Below are 26,910 nucleotides of genomic sequence, written 5' to 3'. Positions count from 1 at the left end.
TTGATTATAGACTGATACCCGCCATCGAGGTTAATATAGGCCTATAGTGTTTGACTTTGGTGCCTGAATAAAATCATTAACTGTTTGCTGTTTGTCTCTGCAATCCAGTCCTCCACACAATGCATCAAGGCACCACAGGACACCAGTCAGTGGATACTGTTGCGGACATGGCCCAACACTCATATTACAGCTCACAGAGCTGCAGAGGGGAGCATTACTCGGGAGCTGCGCAGGCTCATCTCCGAATGCTGCTTAAACAGGTACTGAATGTTTGGATGTGCTGTGCTGGGGGCCTTAATCATTTTTTATTGTCTCTTATGTCGGATAAATCAAGTTACAGTGCCACGAGCGTATCTGCTGTTACAGTTTGAAATCAAAATTGCAGCTTTATACCTGAAATGACAATTTTCTTTGTCAAAAGATAAATTGTTTCAGGTGGTTTAAAGTTTTTCTGTCAGGCATCTTGTCATAGACGACTCAATCGTCTTTAAGACTGTAAGTGTAAGAGGAGAGTTTGATTGAAGTGAAAAGTGTGTTTGGAGATGCAGTCATTTGTGTTTAATTATTCAGTTTGCACTGAACTGTTTGTTCCTTATTGTGCGCTTTGGCACTAATGACAGTTTACACTCCAATAAGCCCACCTGCGCGCTTCCTCAGCTTCCTCTCCAGCTGTTATGCATGTCAGTTAAAAAATACGTGTAATACTGTAAAAGTAAAACTTGATGTGAGCTTCAGTTCAAGGATATAAGCAGATAGTCACACGTGCAGCTTAGAGTCTGCTCGATATAGGATTTTTAAGACCTATGCCAACATTTGGTGATTTAAAAAATCTGATATATTGGCTGATATGTTTTTTTTCTTTCAGACGCACATACATAAATGGATTAGCAATTGTTATGTGTATTGATTCATTAGTCCTTACTAAGAAGATAAAGCATTGCAGTTTAAAAAATAGTCATGTTTTACCGTCACAACAAGATCTTCATGCTCTGCTCGACTCTGCTGGTAAACGTGTGTTGCCAACAGGGAAGTTGCAGATCACAACATCAGCACTCATAGCATGGTTGAAGGGTTTTTCCTTCTTGATGTTGATATTGATATGTTGGCAAATAGCTGATATCTGCTGATAAATCCACCGGGCTAATTTTTAATCAGCACACTGACGCCATAAATTTTCAGTTTTAAGTTTTAGTTTTCAGCTCTGATCTGGCTCTATATAAATACAATTGAATTGAATTGAACTAGAGCAGCATTTAGCCTATTTCATCATAAATACACGTCTAAAAGTGTGCACAGTGCTAAAATAAACTTCAATAGAGGCACTCTAAATATCTAATATGGGAGGGGAGCATGTGTTCCTACAGTATTAATAACAAGGGGGTGGAGGAGAGCAGATTCAGCTGATAATCCCACTAATCCCACAGGCTAAAGTCTTAAATTGCCCCCGCTCCTTATCAATGGACCGACCATTTCAGAGTACGCAGAGAATCACAGGCATGCAGACGCTCCAATTAGAGCTCCTCGGGCTTTCTCGCATCGACGCAGAGTGATTCTGGGCCAGGAGCGGTCCCACGGAGAGCCACCTTGCCAAGAGAGGAGGGGGAGGAGGAAAAGACACATGGGTGTATTTATAGAAAAATGAGGCCTTACAATACCCTTTTTGGAGAGAGAATTATTAAGGAACCGAGGTGCGCGGGTGCACGCGTCCCAGTTTTCTGATTAACACTGTGCAAGCAGGCTGGCCCTAGGATGAATCAGGGATGAGATGCAGGACCAACTCCTTGACATACTCACAGGAAGAGACTGCACTTGCTTTTCATGCACACTCACCCTTTGCTCATGAGGAGACTGCTGTGGTTTCAGGGAGGAGGAATGGGGCAGTATTTTGAGTTTGTCACCTTTTCTCTTTGACTTTGGGTTGTGGGTGGTGGGGATATTATTTTTTAAAAAACACTACACTTGAGAAGACTGGATAACAGCCTCCTAGCAGGCCACCGGGTATCTGACATTCAAGATGAAGAAATTTTTGCAAAACAAAAAGGGCAGATACTCTTTCCGCCAGAGCAAACGGGGCTCTCGGTATCCAGCCAAAGATTTCTGTAAGTCTTTATAACCTTCGTCTTCGTCAGCTCTGTGAATTCTGCTGCGCTGTGGCTTTTGGAAAGCTGTGCAGCACATCATTAGCCTACAGCTGAGCTACAGGGTTTATAGCAATTCATTGCTGTGAAATTTGTACTTGTTCCATTAGAGGTGGTTCTGAAAGCCTTATATTTCCTGCTATTTTCCCATTTGGTTGGAAATAATCCTGTTATTCAACCTCTTACCTGTTCATCCATGCAGCCAGTGGTGTGCTCTGTCGCGTTATTGCTTTTCCATTCAATTACCGTTCGACAGGAGAGACATGCATGTGCTCTGAGTGCAAAAAATAGCAAGAGGAACTTCTGTCTCCTGAGCTAATTAAGGTCACAATCTTTCAATGCTTTAATTTGATTGGCTGTGAAAGAGTTTATGAACCAGGTCAGGGACTGCTGAGTGTGTCATGGTTCAGCATAGAGGGTTACAGAGCCACACTTGATGTACAGCTAAGACAGGGAAGGAGACAGAGAACAAACTGAATATCTTTAAAACAAAAGACTGTATCATAGAGTTTTCTTGCGATGTCGCTGAACTTGAATCCACTGGCTACAGTGGGTAAGTATTTTTAAGTACCACGAGACTCCATATTGAAGCAAACCTCACTGTCCTTTTCTCCCTGTTTCTAAAAGTCCTCAGCATGCCGACATCCAACCAGGGCTGGCCTGAGGATTTTGGCTTCCACCTTGGTGGGGCTGGACCTAGCTACATCTTGTCAGTGGAGGAAGGCAGCAGTGCCCACCTGGCAGGGTTGCAGGCAGGGGACCAGGTCCTGGAGATCGAAGGCCACAATGTGTCGACGCTAGGTCCTCAAGCTGTCATCGCCATCGCCCAGACTCAGAAGAACATCCCTCCCAGCATTGGAGTGGTGTCCCGCATACAGCAGGTCATGCAGCTCTCAAATCCTTCAGATCTATACTGCATGCGTAGGTTAATGGGTGTGGAAATGCATGTCATAATATAGTAAGCAGTAGATCTGCACTATTGTGGATACCTGTTGGGGGATATGTTCTGTGGTCAAACACTGAGGCAAATGTCTCGTACAGATGGACATCACGCCAGGTCCAGATGGTCGTTTTGGGTTTACCATTGTGGGAGACTGCCCCCTACTGGTGGAGGACTGCTCTCCTTGTTCTCCAGCTGGCCGTGCAGGCCTGAGGGCTGGGGATTATGTCATGGAAGTGAACGGTATCCCAGTCAGGCAGCACGAGATGGCTGCAGCACTAATCAAGGCATCCCAGGGGAGGACACTCCGCCTGGGAGTGCTGTGCCTTGGGCCAAGGCACAAATGGAGCATCAGCATAGAGGACAGTCAGATGGGTGGAGAGGGGGCGAGACTGGACCGCAAACACAAGGCTCTGGAGTTCAACAGGAAGGTAGGTTTCGCATTAAAAGGTATTTTCTAATTAAAGACAACATTCTCTGCCTAAGCTGTTTTTTTTGTTCCCATGCAACTGTTTTGGAGAGGGCAGGGCTTATTTGACAAAAAAATAAACAAGTATTTCTGTGCACCAAGCAGAGTTTTGCAAAACCTTATATGAATTTAAGGACCTATTATGGTTGCTGTTTATTTCTTCTGTGCCTCTACTGGAATAATTTTGCATGATTCATGGTTAAAATAAAATCCTTATTTATCCTTAAGTCCCTCAATTTGTCCCGTGTCTGAAACAAGCGCCTTTATTTTCAAGGTTTCCCTTACTAAAACCTGTCTTTCTTATGATTGGCCAACCTCCAGAAGCCACATGAAGGGCAGCACCCAGTGCTTCTGAGCTGTACTGTCTGTATATTGTGTGCTTACTGCAGATAACCATATAAAGAAATTTGTATCATCAGAGTGCTTTAGACAGTCAAAGATCAGAGAAGCCTGGTGCTCAACAGAATATGAGCTTTGGGTTAAAAGGGATTACTTTTATATACTTGCCAACATTTTATATATATACTAATCAATTGTACACACTTCAGATGAGGTCGGGGATGTCATGTAACAATGTTTGTTTTTTAAATTTTAAGTTGTATGTGTTTTTAGTGCCTATTTCATGAATATTTAATGTAATCGAATGTAGAATGTCGACATGTTTTTGAGACCAGAATGAATGAAAGTCTATAGTTATCCACCTTCTTATGACAGGCCAGATAGTAACTCTATAAAATCACTCAAAATTCAACAACGTTCTGTTTACAGTCATGTGGAAAAGAAAACACACCCTCTTTCAATTTGAAGGCTTTATGTGTCAGGTCACTATGAAAATATTATTCTGGTTTGTACCAGGTTATCAAATTATTTAAACATAACTTAAAATAAAAAAGCAGCACATAAAATATTACACCATGCTGTTATTAGTTTAAGAAAAACAAATCCAGAATCAGTGTGTGAAAAACTAAGTACTCTACTGCTTCACTAAGTATAAAGATGTAAATAGTCATCAGCAAGAATGAACACCTCTATAAAAGCAAAAGATTTGGTAGCTTGTCTGTTATAACACACCTGAATGCTCTAGTTGTGTGAAATGTGGTGCTCAACAGAAGAAATTGCTGCTACCCATTAGTCTGTGAGGGGTTATAAGGCCATTGCATTTGAAGTACATAATTCTACAGCGAGAAAGATTGTTCAAAAGTACAGAACATTCAGGACAGTTGCCAGTTCCCAGGATTGGACATCCCAGTAAATTTACCCCAAGGTCAGAGGAATCTCAGACTCTTCGGGGTTCACTTATCATGTTAAATCTTAAACTTAAGACTGAACAAATGTGACTTGTTTGGAAGGGTTGCGAGGAGTAAACCTCTTGTCTCTAAAAAGAACATGGCAGCATGGTTTAAGTTTGCAAAGTTGCATTTGAATTCAATTTCACTTTAGCGCCAAATCTCAACAACAGTTGCCTCAAGAAGCTTTACATTGTAAGGTAAAGACCCCACAATAATACAGAGAAAACTCCAACAATCTGATTCCCCTATAAGCAAGCACTTCCATTTAACAGGAAAATCTCCCAGCACCAGTTGGGGTTCAGTGGAGGGAGTCAGGACAAAAGACACATTGTGGAAAAGAGCCAGAACTTCATAGTAACTAGTAATTAAATGCAAAGAAGTGTATAAACACAGAGTGAGTGAAAAAGGTGAGTGAAGAAGAAACACCCAGTGAAGCCTGCAGTAGCCTAGGCTTACTGCAGTATAACTAAGGGAGGGTTTATGATCAAAGTCTAACTATGTTTCAAACCTAATCTTAAAAGCAGAGACTGTGTCTGTCTCCTGAATCCAAACTTGGAGCTGGTTCCACAGAAGACTGGCCTGAAAGCTGAAGGCTTGCTTTCTTGTCCCTGTCAGTACTCCTGCAACAAACCATAAGACTTCTGGAAAAATGTGCTTTGGACAGAAGAGACCAAAGTGGAGATGTTTGGCTATAATGTATAGCGTCACAAACACAACATATTGGTACAAACACCACATACCAACTGCAAAACACGGTGATGGACAGGTGATGGTTTGGGCCTATTTTGCAGCTACAGGACCTACGTACTTTGCAATCACTGAGTCAACCATGAACTTTGTATAGCACAAGTGTTCTAGAGTCAAAGGTGAGGCCATCTGTCCAGCACCTAAAACTTGTCTCAAACTGGGTCATGCAAAAAAACAATGATCTCCCTTACTCTACAAAATCTTGGCTGAAAAGTGCTGTAGTTAACAGAGCTATGCATGAATGAATGCCACAACGATAATCATACAGTAAATGATTACTTCAACTTATTGCTACTAAAGGTGGTTCTACAAGCTACTGAATCATGGGGTGTACTAGTTTTTCATACGCTGCTTTTTGGTTAAATAATGACAAGAGAAATGAAAATTACAGCATAAAATATACACAAAAATAAATACTTCTGTTTGGTACTATGCTAAAAACAGTGAGGTCATAGCTTTTCCTCTTTTACTGACTACCCTCCTCTCTACCAGAAGCTACCCTCTTTTGAATCTCCAACAGGTCGACCAGATTTTAGGTGACGATCCCGAAGTGAAAGAGAGACTCTTTGCTGTGCTGAAGCAGTACGCCGCAGAGAAGAAAGTTGAGTGGTTAGCTTCTGTCCTGCCGGACATACTCACCACTGACGAACATCGACAGCTCATCTCCAGCATCAGGTAGGGGACAGAGGTTTGAGCTCACATTGCACAGGTAGGAAGTAGATTAGTCTTCATTGGAGAAGATGCAAAAAGATGCAAACAATGCAAGCAATTTGTGAGTGAGCTGTAAACGTCAAATGCTCTCTAAAGTACGCTACCATACTAGGCCATCTCTTTGTGTTGCATCACAGAGATTTGCACGTGTTTGGTCCTAGTGAGACTGAAATAATCTGCATGGATTGAATTCATGATGACTGTAAACTGGATTTTCCTGCACATTTGGTTGCAGATTAGAGAAATGTGTGGGTTCCATCTGCAACACATGGTAAATCCACAGTGACCCACCCGAGTTTCTTAAACTTTCATTTAAAGAGAAACTGAGAGACTAAACTGACAAGGACGGGTCTATAACTGGGAGCTTAGAGTTTTAGGGGGGAAATGAGGATTGGCAAAGTGTTCTGCATTCACTGCATGGAGGTGCCTGTGATGATGAGCCACTCACAGATTTAGTAGAGTACTCGCTTCGTGGAACTACTGGTAGCCATGCTGCTCTCTCTGTCTCTGCAGCCCTTTCAAATAAAAAAAAAAAATTAAAATAAAATCTGGAGCTACATCCAGCAGGTTTTTTTTTCTTTTTTGAAGATGCGTGGAGGTGGCTTTCTACCAGACAGAATTGTGCCAGGTAACCAAATGTGAACAACTCTTTAGTTATGGGCTGTCTGTGTGCCAAAATAAATCCCCAGACAGTGTGTCCACAGATTCCTCTCCATCCACAAGTCCAGCCAATTGAAGCTTTTATTCTGTTACTACGCTGGCTTCCTTCCTCCAGTACTACTACACCACTTTCAACTCTCTTTCGTGATATTAATATACCGTAAGAAGGGTTTCCATTTGTATGAGGTCACTGCTGAGATAGGCAACAAGATTTTTAGTGCCTTCAATTAGGCATGAATAATCCAAAGCTGAGAGTTGGTATTTGTGCAATGAGGGACACTCCTATCTGCTACAAGGACCGATACCAGCATTAATAGCATCTCTCTGTGGACTTCCATCCTTGCCCGTCTCCCAGCTCTCTTACCTCACTCTCCCTCTCTCTTAAGGGGTGTTTGTGTTTAGCACTGATAGATTGTCCTCTCATTATACCGCTCAGACTGTTTCCCTGCTTTCTCTGTGCGGTGACCATTTTTTTCTTGACACTTGGTGAAGACGGCCTCCTGGCCGCACCGAGGTCCCAGAAGACCTTTTATCCCCCACAGAGGAGCAGCTCAGGAGCAGTGCACGAGCCCAGTATTCTGCTCACTGCTGCTTTTAGACTTGTGCAGACGTTTAGCTGATTATTGAGCTATGGCTGACAGCTAAAGCAATGAACTGCCTGGGGTGAGTATATCCTCCTCTCATTGCTGATATTCTCCAGTGTTGTGTGAAATGTGGCTTCTTTGTGTGTTTTTGCAGACGTTGTGAATTTTTATCACCTCCCATCTGCTGGTGGCTGTGCAGGTGTAATAATGTGAGAGCTTGAGTGGATGTTTAATGCAGTCCTTAAAGTATAGGACAGGCTGCTGCTGCAGCTGCTGCTGATGTTTGATAGATTTTAAATTCATTATCCCCCTGATTTCGGGGATAACAAATCTCATTTGGACCATTGGCAGTTTATTCATATAGTTTGATGTAATGCAGTCTCACTTGGGTTGATAAAAACTGTTTGTGGTTAACAACACAGTTAACAATGCAACGCTTTCGTGTCTGTGTATGAAGTGACTGGGTGTTCTTAGGATCACTAAGTCTCTGCTTTTAAGGTGTACTCTCTTTTCACATGTATGAGCAGAGGGTGTGGTTCAGTTAATGTCTGTGTGCTAGAATTGGACCATCGTTTTGACTCTGAGATTATGTAAATAATCAGTTGAAAATATTTATTATGTTGTTTATTATTTTTTTAACGGCTAAATGTATAAATCAGTCAAAAAATCTCTCATTTGTAGCCATTCAGACATTAAAAACAATTATCCAGATGTGGTCGCAGGCAGTAGTCTGCCTCATCATGCTGCACACTGAGCACAAATCTTGCTTTGTTAGTGGTGCTGATAATGATGGTGTTTAGTTCTGACTGCAGGAATCAGAGGCTGGAGCTTGTTTCTAACGATTCCCGAGCTACTGCTGCACTGTACTCTGTACATGAAAAAAAAAAAAAGCTCCTCACAGGAGCCTTGTACAGCGTCTTCAATGAAGTGAACACAAAGTACAAAGTGGGTACAGTCAAGAGTGGAACAAGTTGCCTCCTTCTATTAGTGTAAACCTTGTTCCAAATGATTAAGCACTTGCAGAATGTGTTTGTTCCTCCAGAACAGTCTGCCGGAGAAGATCGATACTCAATAAATATGTTATAGTATGAAAATAGCTGCGGGACAAAACAAAATGCAGATGGCATTTGATTATTTGGAGAGATCCAGGTGATCGTAATGAACAGATGTCTGTTATATTTTTTTATGACAGAATGTTCTTCAGTTTAGAGAAAGCTTTTCTCGCTAAATGAACTTCTTTGATATCACTTCAACCACCATCCAGCTGAGGATGACAGTTGCCTTCCAAGCAAGCAGCTGCCTCAGGGTATACTGTCTGACCTTTAGATTTTCTGAGTGTGATTGCTTCACAGATTCTCCACAGGTTAAAAAGGAATGATGGTGGTCTTTCAAGTCTCTTTAACATAGTACCCGAGTCTTTGGTGTCTCTGTGGTCTTCTGTAGCAGGGCGACGGTTCAGTATCATGCAGGAAGTCCTCTGAAAGGCACCAAAGAAAGAGTTTTCTTTGCATGAAAGAAATAATCAGTTAAGAACTGCATACATTGCAGATGGCCTTTATAAGACCCCCGAGGCCCCTGACAGGGCCAGCCTTGTTAATCACGGCAAACCCAGATCATCAATGAACAAGTGTCACGCATTTTTCTGAACCACGTTGTGTATCACGATAGCATTTCTGTGCGACTAGAACAGTGAGTATTAGTCTTCATGCATTTCTGAGCCTTGTCCTTTATGCACAGCTTGCAGGCTCTGGGGGATTCTGCAGTATTTTTAAATACGGCCTTTTTTCTAGCAGCCTTTTTCCTTTTTGTGTGTTTTTTTTTTTTGCCTCGTGGAAATTATAAGTTAAATTAAGTTTCTGATCCTTTTACAACATTTATTTTCTGTGCTCTGAATCATCACTCACTTTTTTATGTTCAGACTATCCAGTCAGTTTGATGGCAAACACACTATCTGGATAGCGGACATATGCTACCACGAACCTGCTGAATTAGTGCGTTAGCGCCGTCACCTCGAGCGTGAGAGGATATTAAAGCGCGATTTCTGCTCAGGAACAGCCTCGCAGAGGTGCTAGAGTGATTGTCCAAGATAGACTCTTTGTTTTTATAAGATGACAAAGACTAAGTTTACTTCCTAATGTCCTAATTTGTTCCTTATTCAATATATTTCTACATTCCTAAATGTAATGAGTTCCTACCATGTGATTGGCTGATTGGGTATTTATTTATAAGCAGCTGAACAGGCATACCTAATAAAGTGGCTGGTGAGTGTATATCCCTTGTAAATAATTTATGTTATATTAATTATCTGGAATTGCTATTTCTTTCATCACTGTGGTCATAGTTTGATTGCAACACTTTAATTTTAAACTGCAGTGTTTTTAATGATCTGCCCTCAAAAGGTCAGAAGGGCAGATGCTCTGCTAACTTTAACAGATCACATCATCTGCCCATCTTACTTATCCAACCTATATGTATTTAGGCTTTGCACCAAACTTCCTTCTCTGCATCAGAGTCACATCTGGACACTCAAAATGAAATGAGGTCTTTGTAGTTTTCTGCTTGTCATTCCTCCCTTCTGAGAAATCTGTCCCTTCCTCCCAGCTTGCTTCCTCCTCCACAACCCTCCTTCAGATAATTATAGATCTCCGTTCTTTATAAATGAGGTCAAATCAGAGCGCTCATTTAGTTTCCAAGAGTTGACGCGGAAAACTTCTTTTGATTATGTTGTTGTTGTTTGCAACAGATAGCTGTGTTTATATGGTGGGTAAACAGCTGCATATATATAAAAAGATGCTAATAGCCACAGCTACACACCAACAGAGATTAGCCTTGCGTAGACAGGTACCACATCTCTGTGTGAGAGATGGGAGGGCATAATAGTGCTGTGATGTGAATAAATGGCAAATAGCAGGCGGGCACAGAGAGCAGAGAAGGGCTGTGTGGGCTGCTACACCTACGGCACTAAGAGAACATTTATTTATATCTAGGGAGTCTGCTTATTGTAGCCAGTAGTCTGTGCTCAGGCAACACTGTCTCAGGCTGCAGATACATCCACACCTCAGCCTGATCAAAGTCTGCAGAGACAGTGACAGCGGGCTAAGAATATGTGTCCTATATCTTTAACTGAGCAGATTTGTTTCAAAGAGACGGTACACACCAGCGCTTAAAAGCTTCTCTAAAACAAGAGATAGGAAAAAACCTCAAAGAAGATTTAACAAATGGTGTAGGATGGCAGGTCGCTTAAAGTTGCAGCATGTGGATTTTTAAGCCTTTAAAAATAATGTTGCTAAACCTGGAGCCTGGCTGATGATTAAGACATTTTTGGAAGCACGATTGTGCAGTTTTCTGCAAATGGCAGGTTATATTAGAGGGGAAAAAGTAATATTTCTGAAAAGTCATATTTATTTAAACTTCTTTGGTGAGACTATTTCTGTGAATATTTTGCCCTGTACCTCAAAACACCCAGAAAACATTGATCTTGCGCATCTGCAGCTGTTTAATTTCCCACTTTGCTGTGATGATGGGGGAGTGTACTCTCAGGCATGCCTGTGGACTTTGACATCACTTTTGGGTGTGGTTTCAGATGGGTGCAAAATTACACCTGTAAACTATGTTGTTTAGCAATGTTGGAAAAACCTCAAAGCTTATACAGTAGAGCTTAGGTAATCCTGACTTTTATGGTTCACATACTCTAAACCTTGTATTTCACATTTCCCATAATGCAGCTTGTTAGCGTTTTAACGATTTAGCGAATTAGTATCCATCCATCCACTTTTTTTTAACCTAGACTGGAGCTTGTGTCAGCTGTCATTGGGCGAGATTCAGGGCAGTCCGTTACAAAGAGGGGTAACAAAGAGACGAATCAGTCATTCACACTCGCAGTCACACCTATAGTCAATTTAAAACTCCCAGTTAGCTTGTTAACATGCATCCACACAGGCACAGTGACAACATGATATCATCGCCATGACACAGTCAGTGTCATTTTCTCCACAGCATCAGCTATCAGCTGACCAAAGACCAAAGAGCTTATAGGAAGGAGCTGACACTTAAAATTTCACATATGTCGCTGTCAGAAGTACAATATTTGTTTTGCTGATTTCATCTGATCACTCTATTCTTATGTGTTCTGTGACACCCTTGAAATCGGGAAAAAAAATAATTTTTTCCAATTCAATTCAGTTTTTTTTTATGTGGTGCTAAATGACAACAACAGTCGCTTCAAGGTGCTTAATATTGTGAGGTAAAGACTGCACAAAAACTCCAACAGTCAGACTGTGAGCAAGCACTTGGTGACAGTGGGAAGTAAAAAGTCCCTTCTTACAGGAAGAAACCTCCAGTTTAAATGGGAGTTGTGGTTCGATTTTCCCGGGAAATTTTGCAAGGTAACCACTGGACCAAGTTGGAAATGTCTGAATTCTTTATGCATTTGTACAGAAGCGTCTAGAAAAAAGATGCTAATTGTTTGAATTACCAAGGCCCCACACGGCCTGCCCACTTAGTTTAAAACAGTTGTATCTTGGTGTGTATTTTTGTGCAAAAACCTTGACAAATTCCTTCAGATCATTAATACTGGATGTACGGAGAGAGGAATGCTGAATGTCTATACCAGGGGTAGGCAACTCCAGGCCTCGAGTGCCAGTGTCCTGCAGGTTTTAGATCTCACTCTGGGTCAACACACCTGAATCAAATGATTAGTTCATTATCAGGCCTCTGGGGAACTTCAAGAGATGTTGAGGAGGTAATTTAACAATTTGAACCTGCTGTGTTGGTTCAAGCACACACCTAAAACCTGCAGGACACCGGCATTTGAGGCCTGGAGTTGCCTACCCCTGGGTACACCCATCTGTAAAACATGGTGGAGGCTGTGTCATGGTTTGGGGCTGCATTTCAGCCAGTATTGTTGGAGCTCATGTTAAAATTGATGGAATTATGAATGCAAAAAAATGCCTTCAGATCATGCAATGCAATCTGAAAGGTGTCTGGAAACAGCTTCATTTTTCAGCATGACTACTACGACTACTGTCTATCACCCCTGCCAGGGTAAGGGCAGCCAAAGATAGATCTCCAGAGATTTCTGTCCTGAGCCATTCTTTCTAGTTGGCTCCATCTTTTTTACTTCTGCCTCGAGGTCTCATCTCCAGGTGTTTCTTGGGCAGCCTCTCTTTCGCCTTGAGGGTTCCACCTGAGAGCCTGCCTAGAGATGTTGGTTGGCGGATGGAGTAGAGCGTGCCCTTCCCAGCACCATCTTTGACAATGACAGTGCTCCCAGAAAACACTACCAATGCAGTAAAACCGTACCTGGATAGAAAAACACGCAGCGGAAGAGTATCAGTCATGGATTGACCTCCTCAGAGCCTGTACCTGAGCATTAATGAAGCAGTGTGGGATCATCTTGACATAGAGAAGAGATCAGAAAGCAGCAAACATCCAAAAAGTCCTTCAAGAGGCCTGGAAAATTACTCCTGAAGACTACTTAAATAGTTATTTTACCTTTAGTATAAGATTGTGTACTCCCTGTGCATGCTGGCAAAACAGCTGTGACAGGTTGGGGCACAAACACCACACCTATAGCTGCAGTGGGACGTTGGTAGTAGATGCTTTTGGTGTTGTTATTTGTGACCTTGGAAGATTGTGGCGTCTCCTGCTGGAGGCGGCTGCTGTCATTAAAGACTGCCGCTGAAATGTGCCTGATGGGTTTATACTGGTTGTCAACATCAGCTGCTGTTTTGTAGTTATTACAGTGTCAAATACCACCACTGGCCAGAAGGACAATGGTTCAGGCTCTAATGACATCATTGTTATCTCTACAGGCCTGTTTCTACAGCTTATAAAGAGTGAAAATGTTTTGGGCAGGTTTTTCAAAAACAAGCTCTTCATTAGTTGACAAGTTGTTAACAGCAGCTGTGACCGGTAGGTTCTGGATGTGAGTGAGTCTTCATTATTTGCCTCACTTACAAGTACAGAACAGGGCTGAAGGTGCTGCATATTTTCCTGAATACCTCCTAATAAAGCACTTCAGCAGCCATGGATAATTAAATGCACGCTGGCGAAAAGTCACATCTGCTGTGAAGTTGCTTCTCTCTCTGTCCAACGAGTGTCCTAATTGCTTTATTTAGCTGTCAGAATTGTTGCTGCAGCTTAATTAGCTCCGCGTGGACATGAACAGTGGTAGCTGTTGTTTTTGGTGCTCTTTGAATTTTCTACACGTCCTTCACATGTGGTCCTTGAGAAGTAGAGAAAAAGCGTAGTGTTAATAGACTTTATACAGCATGCATTGTTTTCAGGATGTGTAGGCTGCTGCCTTCTTGTGGCAGTATGTGCTTGTGCTAATAAATTCTCAGAGGTGGCGTGATTTCTTTTGGGGTTTTTTCCAGTTCTCACCGCTCATGAGCTGGTTTGGTGTACTGAAAGGAGTAGCTCCACAGTGTAGTGGTTTACACACTCACCTAACAAATGATAGATTCCTGCCAGTGGTGGGAGACAAAAGTCCCCTGGGAGTTGCATAAGGAAGGGCATCAGCTTAAAACAATCTGCCAAATCAAAAAGGCAGAGCCTATCTGCTGTGACAACCTCCTGTGACAACCTGAAAGTAGCCTTAGCATACTTATAGAATTAGATCTCCTCGAATTCATGTGGGGATAAATAACTATCTATATAGACAAACAGTCAGACTCTATACAAGGACTTTGAGGGATCCCTAAATTCATCTACTAAAAAAAGCTACCCCACTCCCTACATTTCAGTTTTCTGCCCCTCGTAAAGAAAAAGCTGAAGGAACTTTTGTGCTCACAGCTACAAACGTATGTATCTGTGATGACCACCATATTAAGAATATCCAATCTAACTGACATAGGTGTGAATGATTGTGTGTCTCTGCGTTAGCCCTGTGACAGACTGGCGATCTGCCCAGGGTGTACCCCACCTCTCGCCCTAAATGTATGAGCATGTAATTATCTATTAATGAAAAAAAAAAAAAGGAAATGAATAGAAAATCCACTTTAAACGAGTGGACGGTGCTATGCGAGCTGTTTCTCCCACCGTGTTCAGTATGTAATCTAAGCTCAACTGCTATTATAAGGTAGAAATGATCGGAATAACCACATAAACATGGGAGGGGGGTTCCTGTTACTCCAGTTTTCTTGGATACTTTGTTTACTTTGTATACCTAATATTAGGATAATTGACTTTTCCAACTGTTTTTTTTATTTTGGAGCTATGCATATCATAAAACCTGATGATCAGTCATTTAATGTTAGATCATCTACATTTAAGAAATATAGTTCCAGAAAGTGTGTGTGCATGTATGTGTGTGTGGGTGGCTGTCTTGTCTCCTGGCAGCAGTTCTAATCTTTTGAATGAATAGTTGTTTTCTGGTGTGTGTGTGTGTGTGTGTGTGTGTGTGTGTGTGTGTGTGTGTGTGTGTGTGTGTGTGTGTGTGTGTTTGTTTGCTGGTGAGTGGGGGCTTGTTTTGTTTTGTCTCTTAGTCACTGCTATTGTTTGCAGCACTCCATAAGAAACAGCATGTACAGTTCACTCTTATCCCCCTCTTTGATATTTAGTTTGTTCCCAGTCTGCTCAGAAAGACGAGCAAGAGAACCTCTACATGTTTTCGGTACCAGCGAAAAGTATCTGTAACGCTACGTAGCAAAAATTGTCAAATTCTTACAAACTTGTAAAAAGAAAAAAGAAAAAAAAGAACACAAACCCCCAAAGAAACACCTGAATGATTCAGGTGAGACTTCTGAGAATGTGATGTGGTTACATGAGAACAAAATTGACTTGGTTTGTATCAATCCACTCATTGTGTTTGGAGTGAAGAGAAGGGTGAATGTGACCCAAAGAACAGCATCCCTACTGTCATGGTGGTGGAAGCTTTGTGCTCTGAGGATGTTTTTCTGCCAAAGCTACACGATGACTGTATCGCTCAATTGGAAAGATGGACAAATCTTGGACAAGAATCTCCTTCACTCAGCCGGGGCCCGACAAACGCATCATGGGCAGGTCCAGTAGGACACTGATCCAAAGCATATGCCAAGACAACAAAGGAGTCCCTCGAGAAGAAGAAGCACATCATAGTCTCGAGGTGAAGTAGCATTAAGAATTTGGAGAAGATCAGGAAAGAGGAGATCTGAAAACTTAGCTCAAACCTAGCAATAGCTATAAGAAATATCTAAAAGCTGTGCTTGCTAAGGATGGTTACTCCACCAAGTAACAAATGTGATCAAATACTTATACCTCATTAAATGCACATTAATTCATAAGTGTTACACAATGTTTATTTCTATTATTGTGTGTGGATAACGTAGCTTTCGATATCGGTCGTCATAGATCATAACCCTAGAGAAAGGCAAAACCTAACTCTTTGGGGGGAGAAAAACAGATGTATAGTTTTAGATTATTAGATTATTTTCTTTGTTCTGGGAGAATAATACCATTAAATCTCAATTCTGATTGGCTAGGATTAGGGCTAGGGTTATGTAAAAAACATTCCATTGTTAGATACATCGTTTGTAAGCGGTTAAAATAATGAATTCATGCCCTCTGGATTGTTGCAATGTGTCTTATTGTTTTTACAGCATAAACCAGATAAATGCTCCCACTCTCGATGCCAGCTGCATGTCCCACCCCTCCATCTGACAAGCCAGCACGGCTACTGTTTGAAACCCTTCAGCACCCCAGCAACCAACTGTAGGCTCCACAGGGGATAGTTACTCATCACTCATGAGTGATGACGACTAACCCTACCAATGTTCAGCTGCTATAACATATCAGTCACTGTGACTGCTTATGTTTAAAATGTTATATTACAAGCATAACATTTCAAGTGTTTGACTTTTCTCAAAGTAAGACTTCAGGAAAATAACTTTTATCGATGTCATAGCTGTATATTGATATTTAAATGAAAACAGTAGGTGTTTAGTAGGAAATCACATTGGATTACAAAATAAAAAAACATTGTGATTTCATACAGTTTAACTCAGTATTTCACTGTAATTGATGCCCCTGCTCCTATTTTATCCCAGTGCGTTACACTTTGCGTTTCCTTGTCAGGGCCTAGGTGGATGAAATGACAGCTTCCTGCCTCAGTTGTAGGTGATGTGTAGACGGAAGTGTAGGAAAGACCGAGAATCAGTTGCTGTATGGAGAGAGAGAGAGAGAGGAGAAATCCCTTGCTCACTCACTCCCACATCTTTTTCTCATGCTGTATTCTGGCTCTGGTACCCCTGCTGCAGCAGTAAGACTCCAGCAAGCAGTGAGTGACGCCACGATTTCTTCACCGTCTATTTCCTCAGAGAAAGATTGCATCAAATTCAACTTCTTTTCTTTTTCAGTCAGGGGAAAGACTCTCCATTCAGTCAAAACCTTTTCATCTTTTCTTCAGATCTGAGACATGAAGATGGAAGCCTGTTGAGCCGAATCTGTGCCGACTAGGACTGTGAACATTTTCTCAGTAGAGTTTGAAGTATATCATAACTTTTAATCTCTTCCAACACTGGCTGTCATCGCTCTCAGAGTCGTGATTGTGGAATTTGTGTCTTTAAAATGGATCGAGGTGGATCTGTGATGTAGATCCATCCTCTACCCATCTCTTTGCTTTTCGTAGAGGAACTCTTATGGAAAAACAGTTAACACCAACCAATTTGTTTTCCTCATATGCTGCCATGTTGGCCAGAATCTTCATTCCCAAGAAGCACCGGCAGCGCTTCGACGACACCGTCTCCCAGAACGTGATCAACCGACTCTGCCGCAGCAAGAGCATCAGCGAGCCGCATGGCAGAATCCGTCGCAGTCGGAGCGAGGATCACTCCGACCGCCACCGCGGGTCCAAACGGGCCAGCTCAGTGCCAAGGGATGGAGGAGAACCCGGAGGGAGGGGAGAAGCAGAGAGAGACAGGGGCTTAAGGAAGTCCGTCTCAGGGATACCCGTGCATCCCCCCATTGGACCCAATCAGAGGTAAGCACACATATCAAACACAGCAGGTTTCACGAGTCCTTTCGCTCTGTTTTAAGTGTTGTTAACTGTTAATTCATAATTCAAGAGCCGAGAAGTCCCTTTTAAAAATTATAGCAGAATCCAGGGACTGCTTTATCTGTTAACGTGTGCTAAAACTCCTCTTCCTCAGAGTTTTATAAAGCTGCACTTAGAGCAAGTCTGTGCATGCACGAAGATGTTCACACACAGCTGCGTATTTGTTTCATTTAACAAAACATCACATTGTAACCATCTTCTACCATCTTCTTGGTTGTTTCTTGGCAACCATCCTACATGGGGTAGACCCCCCCCCCCCCCTAACCATTTGACACTTTTCCTCCACCCACTAACACACTTGATTACACGACTGTCCAGTTAATAACACCACAGTGGACATGGTGCAGCACAGGACTGTGGCAGTAAATCTCTGTAGCGAGCTAACTAATAAAATCCTGGGGTCTTTGAGTATTCAGCAACAGGAGGTCTTAAAAAACATGTGGCCCTTTATGACAAATGTGATCATACAGGCCGGGCACAATGCAGCAGGAAGTGAGCTGATTGTGTTAAAGGGGCATCATGTGTCAGTAAGAAGTCGCGCTGCATTGCTGGTGCCTTCCATGCACTGAATAAACCCAAAAGACTGTTGTGTAACACTGTTGTGTCTCCACAGTAACTGGAAATATGCATAGAGCAGTGAGAGAGAGCGAGAGACAGAGCTAGAGGTGGGAACAGAGAGATAGATATAGATATCAACAGAAAAAGAGACGAACAGAAGTAAGGAGTAAACAGATGTAGAGATGGAGATCGATGGCAATGAGAATAGAGAGATGGGGAATACAGGTAAACGGAGTGATAAAGAGTGATATGAGGTGATGATATAGATGCAGTCTATATATCTATATCTAGACGAAATAATATAGACAGAAGGAAATAAATATAGATAAAACATATAGGAACGAGAGAATTCAAGAGACTGCATAACTGAAAACTGAAAATCTGCATAAATTAAAGTGAGCCTCTGAATCCAAGAGATTATTTAGGTTTCCTGACATCATCAGGACAATGTCCCCCAGTTTTCCCCATTTCCAGTTATCTGGCAATACTAAGGAGTTGTCAAAAAAAACCCTTCAAAAACACTAGATTTTGGATGTGGATCTAGATAGACTGTGAAAGTTAGTTGCTTCTAAGTTGCGCCAAACTGTCCATAACTTCATTAGTAATCCTGCCAGACAAACAAACCGACCACAAAAGCTGATTGGCAGAGGTGAAGAAACAGTGACAGACAGATGGCTGAAGGCAGGGAGATAGAAATAGACCGAGAAACATGGTGACATTTCGGTAGGGAGATGGAGAAAGGGATCGATAGACCAGTGGGATACAGGTGGAGAGAGATGTCGACATAACATTTCGGGTAAATCCACCCCCAGATGTATTGTTGTACAAAATGTTCTACTGACTATTGATACACAAAATCAAGCACTATAGTGTGGTAGCTGTCTGCATAGTGTGTGTACAATGTGACGGTTGTTGATGTACCAGCAGACTGACTGATACCTTTTCAGAGTGCATTCAGCTGAGGTCATGTGAAATTATACATAAGTGTATGAAGCTCTGCTGGTGTAGCCCGGAGGGAATGAGGAGAGGCCTCAAGCAGCCTGATAGTCACAGACACTTAGTTTGTCAAGTGTGCTCAGAGCTGATGCTTCTTTTTTTCTATTCAGCCCTCAAACACACACACAAATCCACATTCAGCACCCAGTGTGCCTTTCTGCATTTAGCTTGGCTTACATAAGAGCGTATAACCACGGCTATCAAAGAATAGGTTTGTCTCTTTTCTCTTGTTGTCTTTTTTGCCTTCCTCCTGTTTATATACCAAAGCAGCGTTGCCTTTAGTTATCTCCATGGCAACGCTCCACGGATAGACTAAACGAGCCTCATCTTTGATACACCGGGAGGTTTTCCGACGCATATTCTTCCGACTGGGGTGAATGAGAGAGAGGAGCCCCGCATTCAGCAAAATGTCAAAGCTATTCTGAACATGTCCCAAATTTTTTTTATTAAAGCCGGAAACAAAAAACAATGTCTGGCATTCAAGCAGGACTGATTTGGGTTACGTTAGAAAAATGTCAGCTTGGATCGAGGCAAACAGAGGGTCACGTCTGTGCTTGTTCAGACTCCCACTTACAGGAAGTGACAAAAGCAAAAACGAAGCGCAGGCAGGATTGTAAACAACAGCGAGTGAGTGCTCACTCCAGGGACAGCTGGGCTTCCCATTCATTCATTCACAGCCATCAATGCTGTTAAATGACGTCACGAGCAACACTGAGAACTCGCTCGTCCGATTTTGTTTGACTGATCACTTTTACAAATTCCACACATTTTCCACTTCCAGCTTTTTCTTCCTTTGTTTGCGTTTTAGACTGTTCAGATTTTGGCTAAATGGGTGATGAGGGAATCAAAAAAGCCCAAAAAATAAATTACAGGTTTTGGTTACTGCTCAAATTGAAAGTTTTTAAGTCAGTTAAAGGTGCTGCTTTTGGAGGATGGATTCACGCAAACACAAGAAATTCGAAAATGTGATTCAGCAGAGAGCGTCGGCTGAAAGTGTTCAGAACAAAGGAAAAATGCTTTGGACATAAATGCCATGAATGCGCTCTGCTTCATGTAGAGTTTGTGTCACCCTCTTTGAAAGTTGAAGGCCAGTAGACAGGCACAAAGCTTTTCATTGTTAGAAACATTTAGTCACGAAGGTTTTTCAGAGAGCTCTAAATCCGAATGAATGAACTGCTCATCTCACTTCCTGCCTGCATCCCTTCCTCAGGATCGTCCGTGTCTACAGGGGGAAGAAGAACTTTGGCTTCACGCTGCGGGGTCACGCTCCCGTCTGCGTCGACTCCGTCATCCCAGGTACTGCTTCTATAATGAAACCAAGTACAGTGCAGTCCTGACTGACGCCTCCTCTCTTTGTGTGGCGGCTTTTCACTCGTGCGCCGTTCTGCGTTGTGGGCGGTGAGGGGGGCAGATGTATTTTACGCGGGTGAGGCTGTTGTGGTGCCAGCCGCTCGGGGCCGAAGGTGATCAGGAGGCGTTTGTGTGTGTGTGAGAGACTGTGAGTGTTGTCGGAAGTGGACTTATCTGACTCACTAGTGAAATGCTAACAGGCTGTGCTGTGCGGCAGCAGGTACACCTGTGGTCAGTCAGTGCCGCACAGATGTACTTTATATTCTGTTTATTGCTCTTCCTGTGCAGTTTAACTGGTCATAGGGTGGAGGAGTAAATCCTTTGTACATCAAGTCATACTGCAAATATATTAGTGTCATATACTTACAAATGAAGGGCACTCAAATGCTTCTGGGACTGAGGACAAGACAAAACAGCTTGCTGTGGTAATCATCTCTTCTAGAGCTTACTTACCAACAGGTTTCATCGTTAATATTTAAGCCATGCAGAAAACGTCATCTTAGAGCTGTCAGCTTGGGGTTTTGTGGGCAGTTAAATGCCTGATAGCAATCTAGCCAGCCTAGCTGTTGATCTCCTTGTCTAACTCTGGCCAAACATGCAATTAGGCTGATTTCCCATTTGTTCTTTTTCTTATTGTCGACTATTTCTACAAGCAGCCGTGGTTTAATATGTTTTTCCTTTATAGACTTGCATCAACATATAGGGTGACTATAAGGCTGAACGACTCTCACAGGTGGTTTTTGCTTGTTTTATTAAAGCTAGCTTTTAAATCTAATTTCCACTTAGAGCTTATGTGAAATATTCATAATTACTTTCTTAAGTTTCCCGCAGTAAAAGGTTATTTAATTCACAGTTATTGCTTTTTGAAGCAAAACTAGCAGACAAGGAGGCTGTGAAGCTACTGCTGAGGGAATTTGCCAGGTTCCTTGGTGAGGAAGGCGGTGTGCGTGTGCGTTGTGTGTGTGTTTGACGATGACGGCACTGCTCCCGCCCACCATCATCCCCCACCAACATGTGCTGAAACAGCCAGAGCGGACTGACTCAGTGGGCCCTTGTGGAGGTGGGTGGCATAGTTCTCATCGTGATCTGACCACAGATTCTTTGCCGATAGCCCGGAAGCCACAACCCCGTTTCCCCATTAAGACTTTACTGCATCCAAAAGAACAAGAAAAAAAAACAAATGACATGACAGCTCCTCATCCGCAGTGTGCTGACAGATGAGGAGGCGATGGGTACAGTGCAGTCAGAACTTATTCTGCCAGGGATTGTTTTGACAGCACTGTTTCCTTACGTAATAAGATTTAGCATGGAGCTCATCTTGTTTGTTGATGGGCTTTGTTGGATCTCATACACAGATTGACAGCATCACATTAGTCACCATCTCTCCCCCCGTTGTGCCCGTCTGTTCTGTGCACCTCGTTAGCTGGAAGGATTGGTTTCAGGGGGTTTTTTCAGTCTCTGATTGATGTTTGATTTTCTGCCATCTTTGTCGACCTCTCAGATAGTCCTGCCGAGGAATGTGGACTGAAAACAGGCGACCGTATCCTCTTTCTCAACGGACTGGACATGAGGTTTGTCTTTAATGGAAATTATTGTTAGCAGCAGTAGTAGTTTGTAGTATTTTGCCTTTCCCTGCTGCCCGAGTTCTTGACCTTACACAGTATATTTAGACATCAGCACTTGTCTTTCTCCAGCAGAAGCCATCTGCTGCCATTTATTCTGCCTCAGTTTGAAAAACAGCTCTCACTGAGCCAGATAATCCATCACAAACACATAACCCTTCTGATTTTTTTCTGACGTAGATTCTCCTCGATATTTTCACAAGCACATGACGCTCATAGTTTCTGTGCTGAATTTTATGAGATTTTCATCATAGAAACAGTTTGTGGACTGTGTCTTCAGCTGTGCACTGCAAGACCATAGGTTTTAGTAACTGTTCATCACTACCCAAACAAATCTCACATTAAATAGACAGTTTTTTTGGCACACAATTTAAAGTCTAGTTATCAGACTCTTTACTTTGATGCAAATCAACATATGTATATCAAAGAAAACACAGAAAGCCCTAGACATGCTTGAGTGCTGTCTGTAAGAGAACAGTGTTTATTGCTTTCAGCTGTTTACAGGATTTCTTCCTCTGATTTACCTGGAGTTTCATAAAACGATCTAAAGCAGCAGGATCCATATGAGTATCCCCACTCTGAGGGAGTTGCCTGCATTTTTACATATTGCACAGCAGCACTAACTTTATTGATCAGTCAACACAAGATAAGACGAGTCAAGACCTTACAGGAAATCTTTCATTTCTACAACTCACAGCACGAATGATGGTGTTACTGTTAAATTTGTTACACAGTGACCGTTTTCAGGCTAAATTCTGGCATTAAGTTCAATGTCAGGACGTACAGCAGTGTTTTCGTTAGAGTCATTATTTAGTTCAGGGATGTGTACCATAACTATATCTGTTACTATCTATCGCCTGTTATCTTTATATATGAGCAGAATTTTTAGTGTTTTGAAAAACCCACAAAGATAGCATTTTTTTTACACCAGCACGTTTTATCAGCCCTCAGCAAAAGCCTTGAGTCAGTCCTCATTCTTTATATTTTGCTGCCAATGAGCCAGATTTTCTTTGTGGTCTTGGGGACTTTTTTCATGTTGAACCACTTAACACGGACCTATGAGTCATTCAAGCATTAAAAAAAACCATCTAACTGAAGGGATGAATCAGTGTTGTGTCTACACTAAGCAAAGAATCCATTTTAAATTGTATCTTTAGATATTTTGTTACTAGCAGCCTGTTACAAAAACACATAATGTCCAATCAGAAGGGTTCTCAGTGGAAAGATAAGATAAGATAAGATAAGATAATAAGAAAGGTGGCTGTCAAGAAGCCATTCTCAAGGAAGGGAAACAGGGAGAAAATGCAGAAGTATACCAAATTAGACAAGAACTGGTCTGAAAAGCAGTGGTAACAGGTCTGAGTGATGAAATTTGACAGGTCTGGATCAGATTTTGGCCAGTATGTAGAGAACGTCAGAAGCAAGATGCTGGAGTGAATGTCTGTAGCCATCTGTAAAACACAGTGGAGACTGTCATGTTTACAGCTGCAGTAGGGGATCTAATAATGAGCACCGAAAAGTAAAGTCGGATTTTATTAAAAACGTGGTTATACCAAATATTGACTTTAAAGCTAATTAAAACTGTGCAAACAAAATGATGTACCTATTCGCATTTTCTAAGCAAAATATGATAATATGACTGGTGGTTCAAGACTTTTGCACAGTACTCAGCTCTTTTTTATTGGATATTTGACAATCAGATCTCCACATTTTCAAGTAATTACATCTCCAGGAAAAATGGGTTCTTACAGCCCATCCTGAGGGGTATGTGAATGAAGCGCTCCTTCACATACCTTGACACGTGTGCAGGTGCCCTATGCGCGCATGGGCTGATGAACGTGATCACAGCCTTTATGTAAACTGAACTTTCCTCGTGGGAGTCACTGTAGTTCTTCTGTAGACTTGACAACTTCTTGACCTTCTCCTTCTCGTGAGTGAGTGTGGGAGTGCACATAAGAAATCTGAATTTGAACTGTACATGTGCGAGCTCAGCAAATACACTATACCAAGCAATACATCAGACAGTATTTCCATGTGAGGAAACAGCACTACTTATCCTGTCACCCTGATAACCATGTGAAAGAAGAGTCACAGCGCATCTCCCAGGCTGCTTGATGTACTCATTTGATTGGCAATGTATAATTTCGCTGCTCTCCCTGATAACATGCTGCTGCAGCCGTAGGAGGTGATCAGGAAAACAGTGGGAGGTGCTCGCCAGCAAGAAGGAGGAAAAGAAAGTACAAGAGATTTGGACGTTACAGTCTAGTGTTTACAAAGCGTCTGCAACAATGTGGAAAATGATATATTTGTTATAATGATGGAAACAATTATTTTTGCAGTCCTCATACCTTTAAGGTAAAAAAAAAACAACGTGTATTTGTTAAAACTTTGCAGTACGTGATTACCAGGGCTTATATTTGGATTCATAGTGTCTGTGTACATCACATAAAGAACAAGATGCTCTCACATATTGTACCAAAATATAGAAGTAAGTGTGGGAAGCTTCTCGTGGCTTGCAAGGTGTCTTAGAGCAGCAGCAGTGTTTCTGGGCAGACTGAAACAAAATATTTTTTATTATATAATCCTGTTAAATGTAGTTTTTATGTATGTCTGCTTACATAATTTTTCAATTTCAATACTTATCTTAGTATTACATAATAACACAGTGATTCTGCTGGTTTGTGCACATTGCTTCAGTCCTTCTATTATACAGCTAACAGCCATCGTCTCTCCTTTTTGTTCCCCTTGCTTTAGGAACTGCTCCCATGAGAAGGTGGTGTCTATGCTGCAGGGCAGCGGGGCAGTGCCCACTCTCGTGGTGGAGGAGGGTCCATCTGACTTTTCTTCAGACCAAACAGATGCAGATGAATCCTCTAGTCTGGCCCCCACCACATTGCCACGCTCTAGGTTAGCACACCAAAAATCTGACACTAGACCTAGCCTGTAGCAGTGTATTAGTTTTGAATGAAGGAGAAGGATTAGTTCAGTAAGTAGGAATGGAAAAATTAATGTTTGGTTTCCTCCATACATGCTGTCCAGGTCTCCTGGTCTCAGTTCTCTGCAGTGGGTTGCAGAGATTCTTCCACCGAGCATCAAAGTCCACGGGCGGACTTTCAGCCAGCAGCTGGAGCACCTGCTGACCATCCAGGAGAGATACAGTGTCTGCAAAGCTTTAGAGACATTCTTCCAGCACAGGTCAGTGAGCGAAGGGACAGGGAGCAGAGGGTTACAGGGTTACAGAGGAATCTGTTAGCAAAAGAAGACATGGATTATTGAGCAAATGAAGGGTTAGCAGCGGAAGCAGGAAGTTACAGCTTAAGTTAGGTTCTGATACGGGATGATGAATTAGCTCAGCACATGATGCAAACATGTGAGGCAGCAGGATTAAAATACCACTGTTATTCAACTCTATATGCATACAGCGTACACCCAACAACATAAATCATACCATAAGTGACATCTTTGTTATCCTCCCACCCTTTTCATTGCTCTCTCCCAGCGTCTCTTTTTCAGCTTTACATGGTACAAAGAATATAAAATAAACCCTTGCACTGAATGATAGTCAGCCATGAGCAGGAATTATATAAAGAAGACAGTGAGTGGATATGGAGCACGTGTGTTTGCAGGAACGTGGACACCCTGATCGTGGACGTGTTTCCAGTGTTGGACACTCCAGCCAAGCAGCTGATCTGGAAGTTCATCTACCAGCTGCTGACCTACGATGAACAGGAGCGCTGCCAGGGCAAGCTGTCTCGTTTCCTTGGCTACAAGAGCAACGGTGAGGCATGAAACGAATGAGAAGTTGAATTGGATTTTTATCATGATGTACTATCGATGTTTATCGTGCTTTTTATATAAATAGCAAAGTAGAGCCAATCTGACCCTGTGTGTGTGTGTGTGTGTGTGTGTGTGTGTGTGTGTGTTTTGCAGCATTATTAGAGCCTGACAACGGTCCAGAGCACCACCGGCGCAGCAGCTCCATGCGGGTGACGGGGTCGTCGTACCGCAACAACGCCCGAGAGAGGAGCTCCGATGACTGCATCATCGGGACTCACCTAGGAATGGGTACGCTTATGCACGGCAACGTCCCAGCGGGATAAACATGTTCAATGAGAGCCTGTTGTCCTTTAGCACAAAATCATTATAATTCCAGAAATTGTTCAGCTGGGTTTGATACAAAGGTTTTAAAAAGCCTTCGAGCTCCTTCCTGCAACACATCTGCTACAATATAACCACTTTAAGCAATTTATCTTGTCGTCGGGCAACCTTTCTTTGATGTAAAAGCTTTAATAAGCCACTGTAGGCTACAGCGCAAAGACAGCTGGAAGACAAAGTTAGCAATTAAAGGTAGAGCCGGTGAACACTTAGCTGATGAAGATGAAGATTTTTTTCCCTCGGGAGGCAAAAAAAGAGAGACTTGAGTGGGAACGTTGCTTCGTCACTGCTGGATGAACTGAAATGGTGTCGTAACAAGGTTGTTTGCCCCAGGTGACCAACACAGAATGTTAATGCCGCTTTAATGAAATCTGTAAAGCAAGAGGGATTTAAATGGGGTTGTTATTGCTAATAAGCTGTGTGCTTATTTAAATCTGTGTTCCCATCGTTATAACACAACTCATACAAGAGAAATCGACGATGAGACAGTAAATGGGGATTCCTGATGAAGTTACTGTACTATTCACCCGCCGCTACCTAAATTCCCATTGATCCAGGTCTTATCAGAGATAAGTAATGAGGCTTTATTTGCAGTGGCCAAGTCCCAGGTGGGAATGTGTGTAAGTGTTTGAGCTCACATAGGACTGCTACTAACAAA

At 42.3% G+C, this 26,910-nt stretch overlaps 1 protein-coding gene across 3 annotated transcripts in view; it reads left to right on the top strand.

Moving 5' to 3' along the window:
* Window positions 1-2,014: 2,014 nt before the first annotated feature.
* Window positions 2,015-26,910, top strand: part of grid2ipb (glutamate receptor, ionotropic, delta 2 (Grid2) interacting protein, b) — a 35,359-nt gene continuing 10,463 nt past the window's right edge. For 2 of the 3 annotated variants that reach the window (XM_085360484.1, XM_085360485.1), the window contains exons 1-9: window positions 3,180-3,509; window positions 6,104-6,258; window positions 17,215-17,496; window positions 20,336-20,421; window positions 21,977-22,046; window positions 24,852-25,004; window positions 25,137-25,292; window positions 25,724-25,875; window positions 26,028-26,162. In XM_085360484.1, coding sequence (XP_085216610.1) covers window positions 3,180-3,509; window positions 6,104-6,258; window positions 17,215-17,496; window positions 20,336-20,421; window positions 21,977-22,046; window positions 24,852-25,004; window positions 25,137-25,292; window positions 25,724-25,875; window positions 26,028-26,162 — 1,519 coding nt within the window. Of the gene's footprint in view, window positions 2,100-2,765; window positions 3,020-3,179; window positions 3,510-6,103; window positions 6,259-17,214; window positions 17,497-20,335; window positions 20,422-21,976; window positions 22,047-24,851; window positions 25,005-25,136; window positions 25,293-25,723; window positions 25,876-26,027; window positions 26,163-26,910 lie in introns of those variants that run through there. The other variant, XM_085360483.1, reaches the window with a different exon arrangement.

This window comes from Diplotaxodon limnothrissa, linkage group LG8, assembly GCF_057381915.1.
Source record: "Diplotaxodon limnothrissa isolate DT_005_m linkage group LG8, D_limnothrissa_male_GT1.1, whole genome shotgun sequence".
Lineage (NCBI taxonomy): Eukaryota > Metazoa > Chordata > Actinopteri > Cichliformes > Cichlidae > Diplotaxodon > Diplotaxodon limnothrissa.
Note: the sequence above shows the minus strand (reverse complement) of the source record. Positions and strands in the feature narration are given on the sequence as shown.